This window comes from Pimephales promelas, chromosome 21, assembly GCF_988280905.1.
Source record: "Pimephales promelas chromosome 21, fPimPro1.hap1.1, whole genome shotgun sequence".
NCBI lineage: Eukaryota > Metazoa > Chordata > Actinopteri > Cypriniformes > Leuciscidae > Pimephales > Pimephales promelas.
In genome coordinates this window covers 9680384-9701383 of record NC_142789.1, presented here as the reverse complement: position 1 = coordinate 9701383, position 21000 = coordinate 9680384, and the positions used below count along the sequence as shown (strand labels likewise).

Sequence of the window (21000 nt, the reverse complement as noted above, 5' to 3'; positions counted from 1 at the left end):
TCTAATAAGACAGGGGCCACAGAGCTCCCCACCCCATCATCCCAGCCTGTGCCGCCTCACTCATTCTTTGTTTGGCCCCTTTATCCCAGGAGATCGGAGAGCATAAGTGGGGGAGGACACGGGACAGAGGAATGGTGTGTGTTGGGAAAATGGGGGGTACAGACCGCAAGTGACACCCTCATTCAGAATACTCCTGGGGGACAGAGCCAGGCACAAGACTCCTATCACAGTTTTAGCAGCGCAGCCCCCCACGCTCAACAAAAGCATGTCATACATGCTCCCCATAATAATAGGGTATTTAGCTAGTGTACTAAAAGTGTAAAAGTGCCCATTGCATACATTAAAAAAGAGCAAAAATAATACATATACAAAAGTGCAGATATGAGTGTGGTTATGAGCATGCTCATGCAGACTCACCATGTATTTAGGGACACATTGGAACCACCAGGATCAAAAAACAGTGATTAAGGTAATTAAGAGCACAATCTTACAGTTGAGTTGAGTTCAGTTGAGAAACAAGAAACTAAAACTATATTTAGAAATATACACACACAAAAATTGTCTTGATACAGGACTATTTCTGAAAATAAATATCAAGTCCACAACAGCAGTATAAACAGACAATATCTTGACAGATGGCTGATCCATAGGCTCCAAAATTCTATGCAAATCTTGCAGATTTGTCACAATAAGAATGATAAGAGAACTGACTATAGTTTCCTTAAACTGTAAACCTAATTAAAATGTTATGCAATAATGTGTGTTTTAAAGGTTTACCAATACATAAAACAGTAGTTCATTTTATTTTGTACAGTACCTTTCCCTGTCTACTAAAAGCAGAAAAATGAAAACTATCTTTGCACTTGTATAAAAAAGCTATAGTTTCACACGCTAACTCAGATTTATTTGACTGATTTATTAAACTGGGCCATCTGAGCAATATGGTGCCATACAATAACCCAGATGTATTTATACAAACACTTACACTCTATTAAATACTGACAATTTTGTTTACTCAAAAATGTAGTTTGTTCGACATTTACATTTACTTTTTTTGGTCAGGACATTAATAAATGTTGTATGTATAACTCTAAATACTATTAAAAGAATATGATGATTCCAAAGCTATCTAAAGACTGCTAATAAGACTAAAGCTTGATATATGCATGTGTGCCTCCATTTCATTTTTCAATTTAAAAAAATAACATCTGAGCCATAACCTTTTCTTTTTTTTTTGGTGGTTCCCCTTTGGCTCACATTTCATTGTTGTGGCCTAATTTTAAATGGCAATCTGTCCAAATAAATAATTCATGAAATGAATTAATTCATATTCATGTTTTGCTGACATTATTTTTCTTTTTGGCACCAAAAATGAGATGACTGACAATGAAAAAGGGGGCATCTTCTGACCTCTGTGCTCCTTGTTTTCTCTCTGTATATCCCATATGTGATGGTGCATATTTTCCTGATATTACTCAACAGAGATGCTCGGCATTCTTGAATTACTCCAACCCTAAAGTGTTTTGTATTATTATTAATAAATAAATAAATAATAGCTGCAATTCACATTTCTCTGGCGGCTGTTTAGTTAAATCAAGTCAAGTCACATTTGTTTACCTAGCGCTTTTTACAATACAGATTGTTTCAAAGCAGCTTTATAGAAATAAGAGGAAAATAATGTTGTAATAATATTGTTAAATATAAAACTAAATCTTCCCTACTAAGCAAGTCAAAAGCCAATGGCGACAAAGGCGAAGAAAGGTGAAAAAGGCGAAACTTGTTTTTCACACTTAAAATGGTTTTCCACAGCTCATTGTAAATCCTTGGTTTGTCCAGAGTTTGCTTAATGCATCTGGCATAATGCTCTTATTTGCCAGCCTGGTCTCATTGTTAATACGTAGGTATCAATATGTAACATTTTCAGGTGCAAAACATACATTTTTGTATGCTGAAATGTACAATATTGACAACATTTAAAGAAAGGTAAAATATTCACAAATCTTTTATATCAAAGATAGTTGTATAATTTACCTTTTTCCATTTTATAGATAAATTGTAGATCCCTTAACCCTACCACAGAAAACCAAACAACCATTTTATATAAAAAAAGGATATATTAAGTGGACAGAAACGTGTAGGAAATTGACAATTTTGGTAACAATATGGCATTAAAAAGATATTTTGAGCAGCTAATCCCACTCCTACCTCTAAACTTACCCATAACCAGTTCTTAAAAATATTTAGAAATGGCCTAACAGACAAGTGGAATCAGAATGTCAAAAGTGGTACCAGTTGATGATAATGTGTTGCGATCGCAGTCCATTCTGGTGGAATTAAATAGTTTTGTATGCAGTACAGAGCAGAATTTAAGTAATGGGTGAAAATTGTATCCCCATTCACTCTGTGAAGTTTATCATTCAAATGCACATCACCCAAAACACTGCCTGTTGCAATCCAATGATGTGCTGCATCCCAATTCGCATACTATCTGACCTAAATAGTATTGAAAATTAGAATTAGTGTGTCCCAAATCATAATATGTTGAAATCAGTATTCCAAAGATACCCGGTTATTCTACTTTTCCCGGTTAGAATCCAAAGTGCAGATCCATGCACACTCTAATGGCTAATACACAACACATTGTGTGTTGGACAAGGATTATAGATTAGAACTACAAGCATGGATACAAACTTGTCACCTTGGAATTATGAAGTTCTATCTGTCATTTATGTCAAAATTGAGTTATTCACATAATCTTATTCTGTGACATTTTTTTTTACAATAGGTGTTTTTTTTAAGTTGTGTACATTTAGTGAAACGAACTTTGAAGCTAGTGTCAAAACTGCTCAGAATGTAGAACCTTATAATTCCAAGGTGGTGAACTGTTAAAAAACTACAAACATGGTGAATGTGCGAGTCTCAGTTAAGTAGAGAGGTTTATGGTGCATTCGTATCTTAAGTCATATCGAAAAGATCATATTTACTAGTTGAACGCACATGAACACCACCACAAAGTAATAAATATGAGTGGGAAGCTCTGGATTTTCTTTAAGCCCTGATCTTTCCGATTTGGAGGTATATCAATGAGAAACGTGGTGGAATACCACAGTATTGGGTAAATAGCAGTGACATTGTCAAGCTTTTTTATTTACAACAAAATAAACTAATTCCTGCACAAAATATAATAGCATTGTCATAAAAAAATATAATATCTAACAATAAGTTTACAGTGGCTTCATAAATTAATTAAAAACATTAAAAAGCAAAACACACCTGATACAGATTCTTTGTTCTTAATTTTCTAAAAGTAGAGTTTTAAAAAAACGTGCTGTATTTTTGTGTAGTTAAATAAGTTACACCACCATCTTGCTCCAACAAGTGACCTGATGTCGTAAACACGACTTCTCAGGAGGACTTGCACCATTAGATAAGGAGGTTTGAATGATTAATTATCAGCATCTAACCTGCAGCGAAAACACATTTATTCAATGTTATCTAAATTATATTTTATCTGAAACAGCATTGTGAGATTACCATTAGATTTTAAATGCATTATAATGCAGATTGCAAACACATGAGGAGAGTTCTCTGCATGAAAGACCCACAACTGGCAGATCAACATACTACGGTAGGAAATTAAAATAAATTGAATGTAGAGGATTTTATCTGCCAATTTGTCGATAATGTATGTTACCTACTTTTTACACTTTATATAAAAATACTCACAAAAACTCATGAGATAATGCATTTGCATATGTCTATGCATGTCAGTATCATTGACTGAATGAACAAAGCAAACAGCCTGTTTAAAGCCGTTAGCCTCGTCTTCTCTCTTCTTCAGTTCAATTCAGTTCAGTTCAACAGTTTTCTCCCATAGGGATTATTTAAATATTTGTTAACGTGTTATAAACCATTATCCATTAACCAAGCTAAAATAATTATATATATATATATATATATATATATATACATTTCTGTGCTTGAAATGAAAGTTTGTAATGTTGTGATCCATCTTTGAAAATTGGTCAAATAGTCTGCCTTGTTTTATTGGACAACAAGACTGTTACCAACTGTAATGAGAGAAAGAACTGAAATTTGTATTTTTAGCGTTTCATTTAACCGCATATACTCTCTGATGGTTGCAAATTACCAGACAATACCCAAAATGCCCTCTTCCTCAACAATCCCAATGCAAGAGAAATGTAAAGTGCAATATACAGCAAAAGCATTTCTCCAATTGTTAATAATAATAGTGCCTCAATTTCATCACCATCAAATTATATATCTCACGTTCAGATGTATTATGTTCTTTGTGCAACTTTTAAATTTTGTCTTTAAATGTAGTTTGAAGGAGCTTTATATAGTTTTATGTAGCTTTATAACATAGTCTTTAAATATTTAAAGTTTGCTACAAAATACTACACAACTTTTGAGTTGTCAGTATATATGTATATTATTTTTTACTGTAAAGAACTGTATTTATTATGTGCAAATATACAGTTTTATTTGTTGCAAATGATGACTTCAGTACCTGCTTGTCTGGGACTGGAATTGCTCCAGTAGTGGAGGAGAAGCACTGAACCGTGGGAAGAGGAAAGAGAATGAATGAAAGAAAGAGAGGCATTCTTGAGAGAGCAGTGAAATTGTACCCAGGGTATAATAGACTTCAGTTCCATTGAACGTTTATTAGCACCACCTCCACCCCCCCCCCCCACCCCACACACACACACACCACCCCACCCAAAAAAATGGACTACATTTAGTGTTATTTCTACAGCACTTTAACTTCCTCACTTTTTATTTTATGATTACAAAACAGTAAAGGAAAAGTTTTCAACATGAGCTTGCTTTCTTCCTTTATTATATCCCTCTTGAACAGGAAAGAATGAAAGTAGTCTCAGACACAGGTGTTCACAAGGTTAATTAATAGTAAAAAAAAAAAAAAAAAAAAAAAAAAACTTCCCACACACTTCCCATTGATCAGAGGATGGACGGACAACCGTCTTGTCTTTTTAGCATTCTCTCTCCTAATGTTTATGGTTCCTGCACCTTCAGGAAATTACCCTTTTATAGGGTCAACACAATAAAAGACCTTTGGGTTTTTTTTCTAGTTGGGAGTGGTTAGTGGGTTAGTGTTTGTGAATGTGTGTGTATATAAGTCTGCATGTGACTTTGTGTGTGAGAGAGAAAGAGACATTTTAGGTGGGGGAGGCAGCATTTGGTAGTGTTGTTTAATCTCCTACCCGTCTTTTTTGACATTTTAGGTGGGGGTAGTAGTGTTTAATCTACTTCTCTTTTGCGGTCAAAGAAAAAGACCTGAAGAGGTTAATTGGCTCCTCATCCAATATATCACATTGCTGTGAACTCTCTGACCCTCCTTGTCAATAGGAGGCCTTTTCCTCTCTGACTTGATGAATGTGTTTCTTTGGGAGTATACTACAGAGTAAAATATTTGGGGAACAAAAAGAGAAGTTATGGCAATTTAAATTTTATTTATGTGGTAATTCATCCTCTTATAACTTTCAGGCCGTTAGCAGAGCATAGTGACCACCATTTGGAAATGTATTTTAGCACAAATTAGTTAAACAAGTCAGTGAAATCGATGTAGAAGGGAGATTGGTAGGTGATTGTGTGGGAGGGGGGTTGAGGGTGTAAGCCGACAAATTACTGACAAAAAAAAAAAAACACTGACTGTTATGAAAGCACACTGACAAAGGAGGAAGATATGTTCTAAATAGACAGGTGACAAATGAGTTCCAAGGGTCGATTTTCTACTCTTGCCTTCTACACATCTTCTACACATTCAAATTCAGAACAGAGACAGAGCAAAACCTACCAGTGCATCTAAACACAATATCCACCACAATATCTGACATCCAAAATATAAGCCGGTAACAGTGGGGAAATCTTATTTTAGTACTTGGCACTTTCCACTGCACTTACTTGCAGCAGTGTGTCGAGTAACGTGTCTATTTCACAATTGAATATCGTAAATTTGATATGTACTATTTTATTTGTCACTTATTTTTGGTGGTTTGAGTGCATATGTTTTTTTTTTTTTTTAAAGTGATTGGGATACGATCAAGAATACAGAGTTGGGAAATAGAAGAAACAACACATTTTCAAGGATTGCTGAAAAATAATGAATAATGAATAATGATAAAAAATAATGATATACTGTAAAAATTACAAAGTATGAAAATGTTCAAATCAAAAAAGACTGGGAAGATTGTTTAATTTGTATGATATTTGATTTAACCTTTAAATGAAAACAAATATTTTGGTATTTTATAGGTATAAAATGAACTAATTCTAAATCGAAATATTAGACATGTATAATCCCTGTAGGACATCTAAAGAAGCTGAAAGGTTAAATGAATTTAAAAGACTTTAAATCTCTAATTGTTCCTATTGAGATTTCCTTGAATTCATCAGTATACATTTTTCCAACACACCAAGGCTTTCTGTTAAAGATTACACTACAATATCCAATAGAACTTTTAGATTAAGAACCAACAAGAATCCTCTAAATTTAAAAAGATCAGAAAGATGATTGGAACTGCAATATAACTTATAAGACTTTAAAATCTAAGTTCAAATTTAAAAAAGTGATAGTGCTTGTTTGTAAATACATCGGCAAATGCACTCGTTGAACCATCCTGGTATAAATGACTAATAAATCAGTTTTTCCATGCTGCTCTTATACTGCACCGCTACAACAATAATCTCTGACAACAAAACGTTATTTATAAAAGGCATCTATGAGCTCTGCAGCCGTTAAATGATCATATATGTGATTCGTCCCCTGAATGTCAAACGTGTTCATTGTGCCAGCGGGAACGTGGGCTGTGTGACAATCAACGCAGAGGTTAGTTAGGGGAACACAAACCTATCTTTGTTCAGTCTGGTCAGGAAAAAAAAACGGATTATTTGCTTGGCTTTTCATCTGCCTTGTGCGGAATACATTATGTGTGTAAATGTTGTTGAACCCCGGCTATTCTCAGCGGAAAGGTCACACACTCCCCTCGACCCAAAACTCCTCCACGGGCATTGTGTCTCCACTGAGGTGAAAAAACGGGCTATGCCTATAAACTTCACATTTAAAAGGCAAGTGCTGTCGTATGGCACTGCTGCTTATTTAGGGTGAACAATAGTATTTTTGGGGCACTTTGTCTAGCAGAGTCTAACGACAGGAGAACTTGTGCAATATGCTACGGTTGTGACACAACTGCTTTTAAAGCGCATCATTTATAATGCAACTCTCTAATTAATAATCTGCTGCAATAGGCTACTGCTGTTTATTTTGAACACAATCTAGTAGGCTATAATGTGTTCGAACGTGGCTATTCAGCCCATCTGCCTGTCATGGCTTAAATTACATTGTCATTATTGAATTATTACACGGACATAACCAAGTGAAGACGGCTTTCAAAATGATCACTCATAGATTAGGCTGCAAAATAAATTTGTAGGATATATGTGTAAATATCTTTGTATAGGCTAAATAATAATAATAAAAAAACTTTAAAAAATATTTAGACATTGGCAATTTTTTGCAAGTATTTTTTATGAATCAATGTCATTCATGACCACCCATACGCAACTGTCACATATAGGCTACCATATTCAAATAAATAAAATGCAATTTTACACTACTTTTAAATAGTAGCGTAGGTTATAAATTAATTTAAAGGAAGCAAAAAACACTGAGCGTGAAATAAGTTTTGTAACTCACGCTCTGAGGCCATGGTGATGACAGACTCGGTGGTGGCGTGATACTCATCGGCGTCCAAGAAATCATCTAGGGAGGATGCGTCCCCCTGGAAGTCATGATGGTCCAGGAGCTGTTGCAGCGGAGGTGCTTTGGGAAGAAGCTGATTAACCACCTCTCTGCTAATATTGGGCGCTTGTTTTAAGCGCAGTTTGCTAAGGATTTGTGATTTGATTGTTTCCAGCCGTAGGACTTTGCTCTGTTCTCTCCAAACGCACGCGGAACACTCAGGAGAGTCCACATCCTCTACATCAAAAAGAGAGACTCCAGAATCCGAGGACATCTCGCTCTCGGGGGGCAGAAAGAGGTCCGGCTCGTCGCTCCCGGACAGTCCCAAAGAAATAAGCACCGTTAAGCACAATAAAAAGTTATACCTTGTCATGATTTTAAATGGTCAGGACCAAAGGTTTTCCTCGTGGCTTTGCGAGACACTGTTGTTTTTATCTTGAGATTTTTTATTCGAGCAACGAATTAGCTATCTAAAACAGGAATAAAGACGCTTTTCAGGAGATGATGTATTCCATTTTACGGACAAAGCGACGGCTATTAAAAATGCAAGAACGTTCCTTAATGCATTTCTATTTGTGTTTTCAAATCTTTTTACCAGCTACCTGCTTCTATGTTGATACCTAAGCATGTCTTTTTCAACTGTACAAATGCAACTAACAGCCCCCTTTATATATCACTGCTGCCTAGTGGCGTAATCCGTCTGTATTGGCTAACATTTCAACAAAAGGCTCACAGGTTTGTCACTAAATCTAGAAGGGGGGGGGGGGGGGGTGATGGGGGGTTGACCTTTAGCACACCTTTATTTATAATAACACTGTATAGACCAATATTTAACCATAACAAACTTATGTTTATATTTACAAAATAAATAATTAATTAGAAATATATATATATATATATATATATATATATATAAAATATATGAATAAATAAATAAATAAATACAAATCTCATACACATATGTATTTTCCAAAAGTACATACTACCAACACAAAATCCATCATAAATTTAGCAAATTATTGAATACAATTTTACAATCCTCATATAAACTTTTTTTAACGGTGGCAAAAACTCATCATAAATTTTATAGCAACTCATTTTCATGATCCACTGTGCACAAAAGATCATTCAAAGCCCAAATTTCAATAAATCTCTACAGATTATTCGTCAGTTTAAAATGTCCCTATTTGGAGTCGTTTGGAGTTCAAATCTCCTTTCGTTAACGTCACAACTTACTACATATGCATAATGCCAGCCTGTTCTGCGTGGACAGGACATCTTGTTGTAGCTCATTTGTATGGATATCATGTTGTCAAGATGCTGTCCTCTCTGCTGTGAAAATAAATTTGTTTTATTTTCATTTCCAAAGGATGAGGCAGTGAAGAATTTGAGGTTAAAACTCATCTTTATCACTTTTATCACAGCAGTATAATCCCAAACCTTTGCTATAGTCCCTTCATTTTACTAAAGACTGCTTTATCATCCTCATCCTCTAAATCAGTTTTGACTTTTGGGGTTCCTCAAGGATTTATCCTTGCTCCCATTTCATTCTCTTTATATATGCTCCCATTGGGGTACATTTTTAATAAACACAGTGTCGTTTCATTACTATGCTGACAACACTCAAATGTATGTGCCTTTTAAGCTAAATGATGGCCAGAGTTTGAGCACTTTAACAGATGTCAGATATTAAAGCTTTGATGTCCTTACATTTCTTAAATTTAAATGAGAGTAGTCTCAGGCAATTGTGTTCGGCCCTTTGGCTGTTTCTGGCAACACAGACCAAATATAGGCAACGTCTATATTTGGTACCAAATTTGGTACCAAATATATTTGGTACACATACCAAATATAGGCAACGTCAACCCCTCTATCAAAAATTTGGGTGTTGTTTTTGATTCAGCTTTGACATTTGATAAGCAGGTAAATGCAGTAGTTAAATCTAGTTTCTTTCAGCTAAGGTTAAGTGTCACAGTCTTCGTCTTCACCTGTTTGTCTCGTCATCTGCACTACACCTCCCCGGATCCTTTTGTTTCCACTCCCGGACTCACTTCCCAATCAGCCACCTGTTCCTCGTCCCGTCATCATCGTTTTCACCTGTTTGCACCTCGTTTAGTTTGATTCTTCTGTGTATTTAGTTGATTCTCATTCAGTGTGTCTGTGTCGGTCGATGTGAATGTTACCCAGTGTTGCTCCTGTCTGTATCCTTGCCTGTTCCGTTGGAATTAAAGTTCGCTTTGTGTGAATTCTGGACTCTGTCTTCTCTCCTGCCTGCAACACCCGGTGACAGATCGACCGACCGCATCAACATGAACCCTGCCACTATGCAGGGGATTCTCCCGCCGATTCGGCGCCCTCGTCTGATCCTTATCCCCAGAAAGCCTGCGCTCCACGTCAGCCCTGCCAAGCTCGAGCTCTCCTCTCCGCTGGTCCCGTCCAGCCTCGCCGAGCCCAAGCTCTCTTCTCCGCTGGTCCCGCCCAGCCTCTCCGAGCCCGAGCTCCCCTCTTCGCTGGTTCCGACCAGCCCCGTCCAGACCGTCCAGCCTGCCCCAGAGACCGTCCAGCCAGCGCCAGAGACCGTCCAGCCAGCGCCAGAGACCGTCCAGCCAGCGCCAGAGACCGTCCAGCCAGCGCCAGAGACCGTCCAGCCAGCGCCAGTGACCGTCCAGCCAGCGCCAGAGACCGTCCAGCCAGCGCCAGAGACCGTCCAGCCAGCGCCAGAGACCGTCCAGCCGGCGCCAGAGACCGTCCAGACCGTCCAGCTAGAGACCGTCCAGACCGTCCAGCCAGAGACCGTCCAGACCGTCCGGCCAGAGACCGTCCAGACCGTCCGGCCAGAGACCGTCCAGACCGTCCGGCCGGAGACCGTCCAGACCGTCCGGCCGGAGACCGTCCAGACCGTCCGGCCAGAGACCGTCCAGACAGGCCAGCCGGAAACCGTCCAGACCGTCCAGCCGGAGACCGTCCAGACCGTCCAGCCGGAGACCGTCCAGACCGTCCAGCCAAAGACCAGGATCCCGCCCAGCCTCCCTCTCCCGCCTCCTCTCATCTGTCCCCGCTCTGCTCTACTGCCCTTCAGCTCCCCGAAACCAGCCTGGTCCGTGTATCCCCGGTTTTCGCCTCACACCTCCTCCACATGGACACTTCCTCGGCCCTCTGTCCCATCAGCTCCCCCGTGGCTCCTACCTCCCTCAGCTCCTCCATGGCCCCTCAGTCCACCAGCTCGACCAGGCTCCCTCGGTCCTCCGGATTCCCTTCACTCCCTCGTCATCCTCCCCTCACCTATGGACTTCCTTCCTCTGGCTCCGCCCTGTCATGTCACCCCTTCGGTTCAGTTGGACTCCTCACTCCCTCCAGTCACCCGTCAGCCCTCACTCCCGCTGATCTCACCGTGTCCCTCTGTACCTCTGTCATCACTTCAGTCACCAGAGCCTGCGGTGTCCCCATGGTCCCTCGGTCCCTCCTCAGCACCCTATGTCGTCTGTCCCTCAGCTTCACCCTGGTCTCCTCTCCCATCTGCTCCGCCCCGGTCAGTCGGCCCCCTGGTGTCGTCAGCCCCAGTTCCATCGGCTCCACCAGGGGTCCTCCCTCCATCTGCTCCGCGCTGGCCACGCCCTCAGCCTGCTCCGCCCTGGCCACGCCCTCAGCCTGTTCCGCCCTGGCCACGCCCTCATCCTGCTCCGCCCTGGCCACGCCCTCATCCTGCTCCGCCCTGGCCTCGCCCTCATCCTGCTCCGCCCTGGCCACGCCCTCATCCTGCTCCGCCCTGGCCACGCCCTCATCCTGCTTCGCCCTGGCCACGCCCTCACCCTGCTCCGCCCTGGCCACACCCTCATCCTGCTCCGCCCTGGGGGACTCCCTGCTCTTGACCACGTCCTCCACAGCCTCCAGGGCGCCCACCCCCCCTCCCCGCTGATGTTTCGGCGTGAGGTCACGCCTACCGGGAGGGGGGAGTGATGTCACAGTCTTCGTCTTCACCTGTTTGTCTCGTCATCTGCATTACACCTCCCCGGATCCTTTTGTTTCCACTCCCGGACTCACTTCCCAATCAGCCACCTGTTCCTCGTCCCGTCATCATCGTTTTCACCTGTTTGCACCTCGTTTAGTTTGATTCTTCTGTGTATTTAGTTGATTCTCATTCAGTGTGTCTGTGTCGGTCGATGTGAATGTTACCCAGTGTTGCTCCTGTCTGTATCCTTGCCTGTTCCGTTGGAATTAAAGTTCGCTTTGTGTGAATTCTGGACTCTGTCTTCTCTCCTGCCTGCAACACCCCGTGACATTAAGGTCTTTTTAGAGAGTTAACTCGAGAGATAACTTGATGTATAGAGAGAGTTATACATGCTTTTATCTCATAGCGATATACTACTGCAACTCAATGTACAGGTATTAGCCAATCCTATATTAATCGTTTACAAAGATTCTAAAACGCAGCTGCTAGACTTCTGACTGGCACTCACAAATACAAATATATCACCCCCGTCTTACTCTCTTTGTATTGGCTGCCAGTCTGTTTTAGAATAAAGTTTCAAAACTTTACTCTTTGTTTTTAAAGTTTTAAATAGACTGGATCCTTCTTATCTCTCTGACATTTTGAGTATAAACACTCCAGCTAGATGTTTAAGGTCATTAGTGGTCCCTATCTAGTCTGAAGAAAAAAGCCCAGGTGACTTGTGGAACAGCCTGACACTTTCTATTAGATTAATAACATCAGAATTACTTTTTTTAAAAGGCTTATAATCACTGAGTTTCAAATTAGGTTTGTTCTTTTAAATTATATTGTTCAGCACAATGGTCAACCACCGTTGATTTCATTGTGCATTATAAATAAATTAAGATTGAGAAGACATTCATTTTTCTCAACACAGCACGCGCTGTATTAGCCCAGCACGGTTCAGCAGAGTATTTGTGACAAATACCCTGCCCTTATAATATAGCTGAGGTAGTACCCCATGGCCATCAGACAACCGGTCACACATTTTCTCCACCATACCTTCCTTTTTTTTCTGCCTATTGCTCTTTTCCTAAAAATGCATCTTCAAACCCCCTCTTCTCCATTTAATTCCCCCTGGAAGCATAAGGGGGGCCCTCCCTTGCCAAGCTCCTAATAAATATCCTTTACTCTTTTCCCAATTTACTTGGAGCCTTTTCTTAAATGTTTAAAGCATTTTTTAAGTTCATTACATCTGTATCGCTTCTTTTAAAAACATTTATATCATCAGCATAGGCCGAAAGAGTGATTGGCCTATTTTCACAAAGAACCCCTTGCAATTTATCCCTGAGTTTGTATAGTAAATATTCAATTGCCAAAGAGTATAACTGTCCTGTTAAAGGACAGTCTTATACCTCAATGAACTAACATTGGATAACATAGCCCACCTAAGAATGCAGAAGCTCCAGTGTATAACAGTTTGATCCAAGACAATTCTCACCAAAACCAAATGCTTTAAGAATTTCAAATAAATAAAGATGATCAACTTTATCAAAAGTTTTCTCTTGACTGACAAAAAAACCTACTTCCTCATTACTAGCATTTGCTAAATTCATTACGTCACACACAAGAAAAAGATAGTCAATTATTGTTCTTTTTGACACACAATAACTTTACAAAACATACTGAAGACTATACAATTTCATCTTATAATATAATTTCATTATTTAAAATTATGTATCTGTATTCTTTATTAGAATTCATTAGTATTATCTTATGAATTTTAAAATGCATGAATTAGACTATTGCATTGAAAACATATTCATATTTCATTTAATATTTTAGACTCTTGAGTTGAGAGAGTTATATATTTTGCTTAGAGATATGTGTGCAATGCAACGTTCACTGAGCAGAGATATTCCAATGATGATGATTTTTGTTTGTACGTTTTTTACAAGGAAAGGAATGTTTCAACTGATGCAAATCTACCTATAATGTATACACAGAGGGATAGTCAAGTCAAGTCACATTTATTTATATAGCGCTTTTCACAATACAGATTGTATCAAAGCAGCTTCACACTGATAACATGAAAGTAGTACAACACAAATCAACAACATTGCTAAACACTAAATAACCCCAACTGAGCAAGCTCAAAGCAAGCCAAAAGCAAGGCGACAGTGGCAAGGAACCAAACTCCATCAGATTGGATGGAGAAAAAACCTTGGGAAAACCCAGGCTCAGTCAGGGGCCAGTTCTCCTCTGGCTTACATTCATATTGTTTAAATATAAATATTAAATATAAATATTGTTTATGAATCAAACGGCGCCATAACATATCGCAGGCGTTGAGTCGTCTCTTCACAGGCGTTGAGTCGTCTCATCACAGGCGTTGGGGAATCCGAAATCCCAGTGAGAGGCTGGACACAAAACTGGACCTGACGAACGCCATTTTTCTCGGGACAAGTGTCCCGAGATAACAGCAGAAAGGCAGATGGGAAATAATTAGCATAGCTGATGTTCATAATGATTTCCGTTATAACTCACAAACTCTCCGTAACCTGAACTCTCCGCAACCCAACCATACGCGCCGACCCGTTTGTCTAAAAGGCTGTCGAGCCCCACTGGTGCGTTAAGCAGTTTCAGTGGCAAACGGTTCCGTATGGCATAACAGAGGACTAGAAGGTAAGCATTATGTGAATGCTTGACTAAAGAGAAGCGTCTTTAATCTAGTTTTAAACTGTGTCAGCGAGTCAGAGGCTCGGACCGTATCGGGAAGGCCATTCCAGAGTTTTGGAGCTAAATGCGAGAACGCCCTCCCTCCTTTACTGGACTTCGATATCCTAGGAATGACCAGAAGCCTTGAATTTAGTGATCTTAAGGAACGCGGTGGATTGTAGGGCGAAAGAAGGTCCGTTAAGTACATAGGTGCTAAACCATTTAGGGCTTTATAGGTCAGTAGTAGTATTTTGTAGTTGATGCGGAACTTAATAGGTAACCAGTGTAGAGATGATAAAATCGGTGTTATATGATCATATTTTCTTGACCTAGTAAGAACTCTAGCAGCTGCATTTTGTACTAACTGTAGCTTGTTTATTGAGGATGCAGGACAACCGGCTAATAAAGCATTACAGTAATCTAGTCTCGAGGTCATGAATGCATGAATTAATTTTTCAGCATCAGAAACAGATAGCATGTTACGTAGCTTAGCAATGTTTCTAAGGTGGAAAAAGGCTGTTCTTGTAACATATGAAATATGATCTTCGAAAGACAAGTTGCGGTCTAGTTTAACACCCAGGTCTTTTACTGTAGTGGATAAAGTAACAGGACATCCGTCTATATTAAAGTTGTATTGTGAGAGGTTTTGTGAGTAGTTTTTTGGACCAATAAGTAATACCTCCGTTTTATCTGAATTTAATAGCAGGAAATTACGCGTCATCCAGCATTTTATATCTTTGAGACACTCTGTCATTTTAGATGAGTTAGTGTTTTCATCTGGTCGTGATAAAATATATAATTGAGTGTCGTCAGCGTAACAGTGGAAATTAATTCCATGTTTTCTTATAATATTACCAAGTGGCAGCATATATATTGAGAATAGCAGAGGGCCTAAAACCGATCCTTGCGGTACTCCATAGTCTACTGACGTTATCTTTGTTTTTTTCCCATTTAAACAGACAAAATGAGAACGGTCCGATAAGTACGATCTAAACCAGCTTAATGCCTGTCCCTGGACACCGGCGCTAAGATCAAGTAGGACTAGTATTGAGATACAGCCTTGGTCAGAAGCTAAAAGTAAATCATTTGTAATTTTAACTAGCGCAGTTTCTGTACTATGATGCGGTCTGAATCCTGACTGGAATTTTTCATAGATATCATTTTCTTGCAAAAAAGAGCACAATTGAGCGGACACTACTTTTTCAAGTATTTTGGACATAAATGGAAGATTTGAAATGGGTCTGTAATTTGCCAAGTTATTTGGATCTAATTGCGGTTTCTTAATGAGCGGTTTTATTACAGCCAGCTTGTATATTTTTGGGACATGACCTAAAGATAAAGACGAGTTAATAATATTGAGGAGAGGCTCTTCCACTACAGGTAATAGTTCTTTCAGTAGTTTAGTGGGTATTGGATCTAATAAACAAGTTGTTGGTTTAGATGCAATGATAAGATTATTTAGCTCCTCCTGTCCTATCGCTGTAAAGCGGTTTAGTTGTTCTAGAGGGTCCATAATTGAAGCTGAATCATAAGACACCATAGCGGATTGTACATTTATAATTTTGTTTCGGATGCTTTCTATTTTCGCATTGAAGTAATTCATAAAATCATTACTACTAAACTGTAAAAGTATATTTTGCTCTGGTGATGTCTGTTTATTTGTTAGTCTAGCCACGGTGTTAAATAAAAACCTTGGATTATTTTGGTTATTTTCGATTAGTTTGCGGAGATGCTCAGCCCTGGCTGTTTTTAGTGTCTTTTTATAACGTGACATACTGTCTTTCCACGCGATTCTAAAGACCTCTAAATTAGTTTGTTTCCATTTACGCTCTAAGTTGCGAGTTTCTCTCTTGATAGCATGGTGCTTTAATTTTCTCTCGAACCTTTTTTAATCTAATTGGCGCAACAATATCTAATGTACTAGTAAGAATGGTGCTTAAACTGCTAGTCATTTCCTCTAATTCATCTGTTTGTTTGGGTTCACTTTGCAGCTTAGATAGATCAGGTAAGCTATTTGAAAATCCAACTATAGTGGTTGGAAGGATTGTTCTGCCTGGTCTATAACGTGGCGCAACATGACCTATTTCAGCAGTACGTATTATGCAAGTCACCATGTAATGATCAGTGACATCATCGCTTTGCGGTATAATATCTATATCAGTTGGATCGGTTCCATATGATATAATTAAATCTAGTGTATGATTTAGACGATGAGTGGGACCACTGACGTTTTGTTTGACCCCAAAGGAGTTTAATAAATCTGTAAACGCAGCCCCTAACGCATCATTTGTATTATCTACGTGTATGTTAAAATCTCCAGCAATTATTGCTTTATCGACATTTACCAATAGATCCGAGAGAAAGTCTGCGAACTCTTTTAGGAATTCAGCATATGTCCCTGGAGGTCTATATACAGTAGCCAGGGCTAGAGATAATATAGATTTCCTTCTTACATCTAAGAGCGTAACATTTAGCACAAGTACTTCAAATGAATTAAACCTGTGACCTGTTTTCTGAGTAATATTAAAAATATCTTTATAGATTGTTGCAACACCGCCGCCACGACCGATCAGACGAGGCTCATGTTTATAACAGTATCCTGGCGGAGTAGATTCGTTTAGACCGAAATACTCATTTGGTTTAAGCCAGGTTTCAGTAAGGCACAGAACATCGAAGTTATTGTCTGTGACCATTTCATTTACAATAACCGCCTTAGGTGTGAGCGATCTAATGTTTAGGAGACCTAGCTTTAGAAATTGTTTTTGTTGACTGATATTTAGATTTTCTGGTTTAATTACAATAAGATTTTTGCTAGATCCTACACTAGATTTATTGTTTGGCTTCACTAAACGAGGAATAGACACAGTTTCTATATAATGTTCCACACTATGCTTATTAGTTAAGTTTGGACGGCAAAGGCTGTAATTTGGACTTTGACTCATTAGTCATCTGGTGCGTAATGTCTTGGAAATGTTGTCCGACAGCACAGCCGCTCCGATTCGGCTGGGATGGAGACCATCTGTGCTGTACAGCCTCGGTCTTTCCCAAAACAGATGCCAGTTATTTACAAAGTGCAGCCTCTGTTCATTACACAATGACATTAACCATTCATTTAATGCAAAAAGTCACATTACACAGTTTACAGACATAACCGCCGATTAACGACCACGTTTATAAACTAAGAATGATTTATAACACTAGACAATATTACCCCTGATGGATTAGAACAGTTTTTATACTTAAATCAGTTATTTGGCGGACTTTTGACGCTAATCGCGGGGCATTTATGCTAACCATGTGCTCGACATGACAAACTCATATAACTCATTATTCCTATAGCAAAACAGCTGCGTTAAACACACGCACAACTCGTTCAATATTATTAACAGTGTGTTCATGCTTAAATCGGAGGTGTTATTTGCAGTTACCTGTTAAAGACAAGACAATGAAGAGAAGGACGCATTTGTGATTGCTTCTCGTCTCTGCATTTACTACTAATGGAGCATCACTGGCGCGTGCGCGGGTTACTATGCGACGCACGCGATGACGTCATCACGCTGGTATGCCAAGCGGAATTATTTATATGAATAAATGCCCATAAAACACACTCCTTTTTAAGCATAAAGCACAGATAAACATTGTAACCATACTTAACAGTATTAGAAAATTAACAAGCAAAGAAAGGCCTATAGGACTCACTATTACACTCCCCCCTACAGGATAAAATGTCGTCCCAACATGTAAACACTTTCCAATTTCACAATCCCTTTATATTTCCATAGATACTTATTATGCAGTACTAATTAGTAGCGTTACTAAACAAATATCTGATTTCTGTATACATTGTCATTTTTTTCATTTATTTTATTTTTTTTTTTACATTCTTTTTCTCAGTCCATATCAATGGGATAGAAAATGGTGTAACAGTCCATTTGAAGCGTAGAGCGGCTTAACATGGCTGTGTTCAGAGCCCTAAAACAGTCCATGTTATTTGTCCTCGCACAAAAAAAAAATGTAAAGAGATATTCAAGGAAGAAAGGGATTCAAAAAGGGTCAAAAAGAAAGTCTCAAAGTGATCCCAAGTGTCCACATTTTCAAACCTGCACAACAGTCCATTTTAGTCCATTTTTGCAATAGTTTCTCACTATGGGCAATAACAGTCTCTGGGTAATGTCCTGTAAAGTGGCATTTCACGCCTTAGACACAGGGACTAGTTATGGGGGTGAAATTCATGTGAGTGCAATTTAAAGTTAATAGCACACATATGACTGCTGGGGGCGACAAAGGGGTGTTGACCAGGGTGTCACAGCGGTCAATCCACTAGATGCAAAGTGTGGGTAGTGGTTGTTGCCCACTATCTGCACAGTGTAGCATGATGGGGACCCAAGATTGTCATAGGTAAACTTTTTAGGCGGTCGTCGTTTCCTCCTGGTAAGCTGGTACCCGTTTTCCCCCTCGGAGGTCCTGTCTCTGGGCCCAGGCACTGCAGCTGTTTCCCTACCAGGTGAGTCTTGTTGCATTAGGTCAGCAGTTGGTTCATTTTCATTCGGTCCTTTTCTTATTTCAGGTACAGACTGTGGGAGATCCATCTCTGACTCAGCTGGGAGTGACTGTGGCCTTGGTCCCACCACTGGAGAGTTAGATCGAGGCTCAGAAGGTACTAACTGTGGTAATAACGCATTTCTTTTTTCTAGGCAATCACTGCTTTCCTGTGGTCTCATCCAGAAGGGCTCCACTTGAAAGTAGTATTCGTCCTCTTCGCTTTCATTATCGTCCTCTGACTCACATTCTCTTCCCCGGGCGGGCTTCAGCCGAGTTCCTCCGTTTCTTGGTTGCTGTCCTTGTTTTGGTTTAGTACTTGGGGCTGGTGTGATCTCTAGAGGTAGATGGTCACATGGAAGGAGAAGATTGCGATGTAAAACTCGTGATCTACCTTTACTCTGTTCAGGTTTTACTTCGTAGACTGGAGCGCCATCTGCCACCTGGCATGTAACAACATGAACCTCATCCTCCCAGAAATTTCTCAGTTTCCCGGTCCCACCTCTTGAGAGTCAGGTTTTTTACGAGGACCCTGCTTCCTGGGAACAGGTCAGTACACCTCACTCGTTGGTCATAATTCCTTTTGTTTCTTTCTGCACACTGGTTTGCCTGTTCTCTCGTAATCTCACAAGCTTCCTGCATTCCTTTTGTCCATCTCTCCATGTACTCACTGTAACTTTGGCAGTTATTGTCGGATTCAAGCCCGAAGAGAGCATCGATGGGCAACTTTGGTGAGCGTCCGAACAGCAATTGGAAAGGTGAGAAACCAGTCACGTCACATCTAGTACAGTTATAGGCAAAGATCAATTTGTTTAATGCATCTTTCCAATTAGCTTTTTGTCTTTCAGTCAGGGTTTTCAGCATCTGCAATAATGTCCGGTTAAACCGTTCCACCTGCCCATTCCCCTGGGGGTGGTAGGGGGTGGTCCTTAAGCCGGCAACGCCGCTGTACTTTTTGAGTTGGGTGAGTAGCTGATTTTCAAATTCTCCCCCTTGATCGTGGTGAATTCTAGATGAAAACCCAAACTTCAGGGCGAAATCATTGAATAACCGGTCAGCCACTGTCTTTGCTGATTTTGAGGTGGTGGCATATGCCTGGGCAAATCGAGTGAAGTGGTCGACGATTACCAAAATGTACTCATAGCCCCCTTTGCATTTGTCCAGATAGAGAAAATCAATGGACACCAATTCAAATGGGTGGGTCGTTTTGATATTTTTAAGAGGCGCTCTTGTCTCACGACAGGGTTTTTTCAGTTTGATACAGCAGCAGGTTCTCAGAACATAATTTTCAATGTCTTTCTGCATGTAGGGCCAAAAAAAACGATCCCTAATGAGGCTTGTGGTGCGATCAAGTAGGGGTGCACGATATTGACAAAAATGTGATATTGCGATATCGATAATGAATATTGCGATATCGATATTAATTTCGATATTTTTAAACGGATGTAAAACTACAAAAGTTATTGGAAAACGCATCAAAAAGATTAATAAATAAAACAAGTTTTCTTACAACATAAGATTTATTTCAACTGACAGTCATATTGGACTGGTACAGCATTAATAAATAGGCCTAAATAATATGTCAACAGAACAGGACATGTTATTGTGTACACTACAGTGTAAAAGATAATAAATAAATAAATAGCAAGTCTACAGAACACACTATGCAACAAAAACCCCACTATATGCGTTTTCTTTGATAGCTATCTGATCGTGAAAAGACCAGCTGTAATGCCCTGTGAAACGCATTTGTGACGTATTTGAATCTAATCGCTCAACCCACTTCAGGAGGTGGTCTGGGCCGCATTTCAGTCGAAACTGGACAAATGAAACTGGACAAATGTGGTTTATTCATCTCGTTATTGAATAAACCACATATGTAAAATGTACTCCTTCCAAAAACGCTAAAAAATGAGAACGTTACAGGCTTGTCATGTTATGGCTAGATATGACGACGCGCGCGACTGCAACACGCATCACCGCAGATGAGCAGCTGCTGAACATTTACTTTTCATCAAGCCAACGCGCAAACTAT

The 21000-nt window shown here is 39.7% G+C and overlaps 1 protein-coding gene and 1 long non-coding RNA gene across 4 annotated transcripts in view; one reads left to right on the top strand and one right to left on the bottom strand.

The window, feature by feature from the left end:
- gdf11 (growth differentiation factor 11) overlaps positions 1-8458 on the bottom strand; it is a 234868-nt gene extending 226410 nt beyond the window's left edge. For both annotated transcript variants that reach the window (XM_089125283.1, XM_089125284.1), the window contains exon 1: positions 7736-8458. In XM_089125283.1, coding sequence (XP_088981409.1) covers positions 7736-8153 — 418 coding nt within the window. In that variant the 5' untranslated portion in view covers positions 8154-8458. The remainder of the gene's footprint in view (positions 1-7735) is intronic.
- A 10493-nt stretch (positions 8459-18951) lies between these two features.
- Positions 18952-20104, top strand: LOC120464150 (uncharacterized). Of its 2 annotated transcripts, none has more exons than XR_016148655.1 (4): positions 18952-19083; positions 19375-19514; positions 19651-19723; positions 19799-20104. It is a non-coding gene; the product is annotated as an uncharacterized LOC120464150 (long non-coding RNA). The 2 variants fall into 2 exon arrangements; XR_016148654.1 differs by having other exon boundaries at positions 18955-19083; positions 19814-20104.
- The last annotated feature ends 896 nt before the right edge of the window (positions 20105-21000 follow it).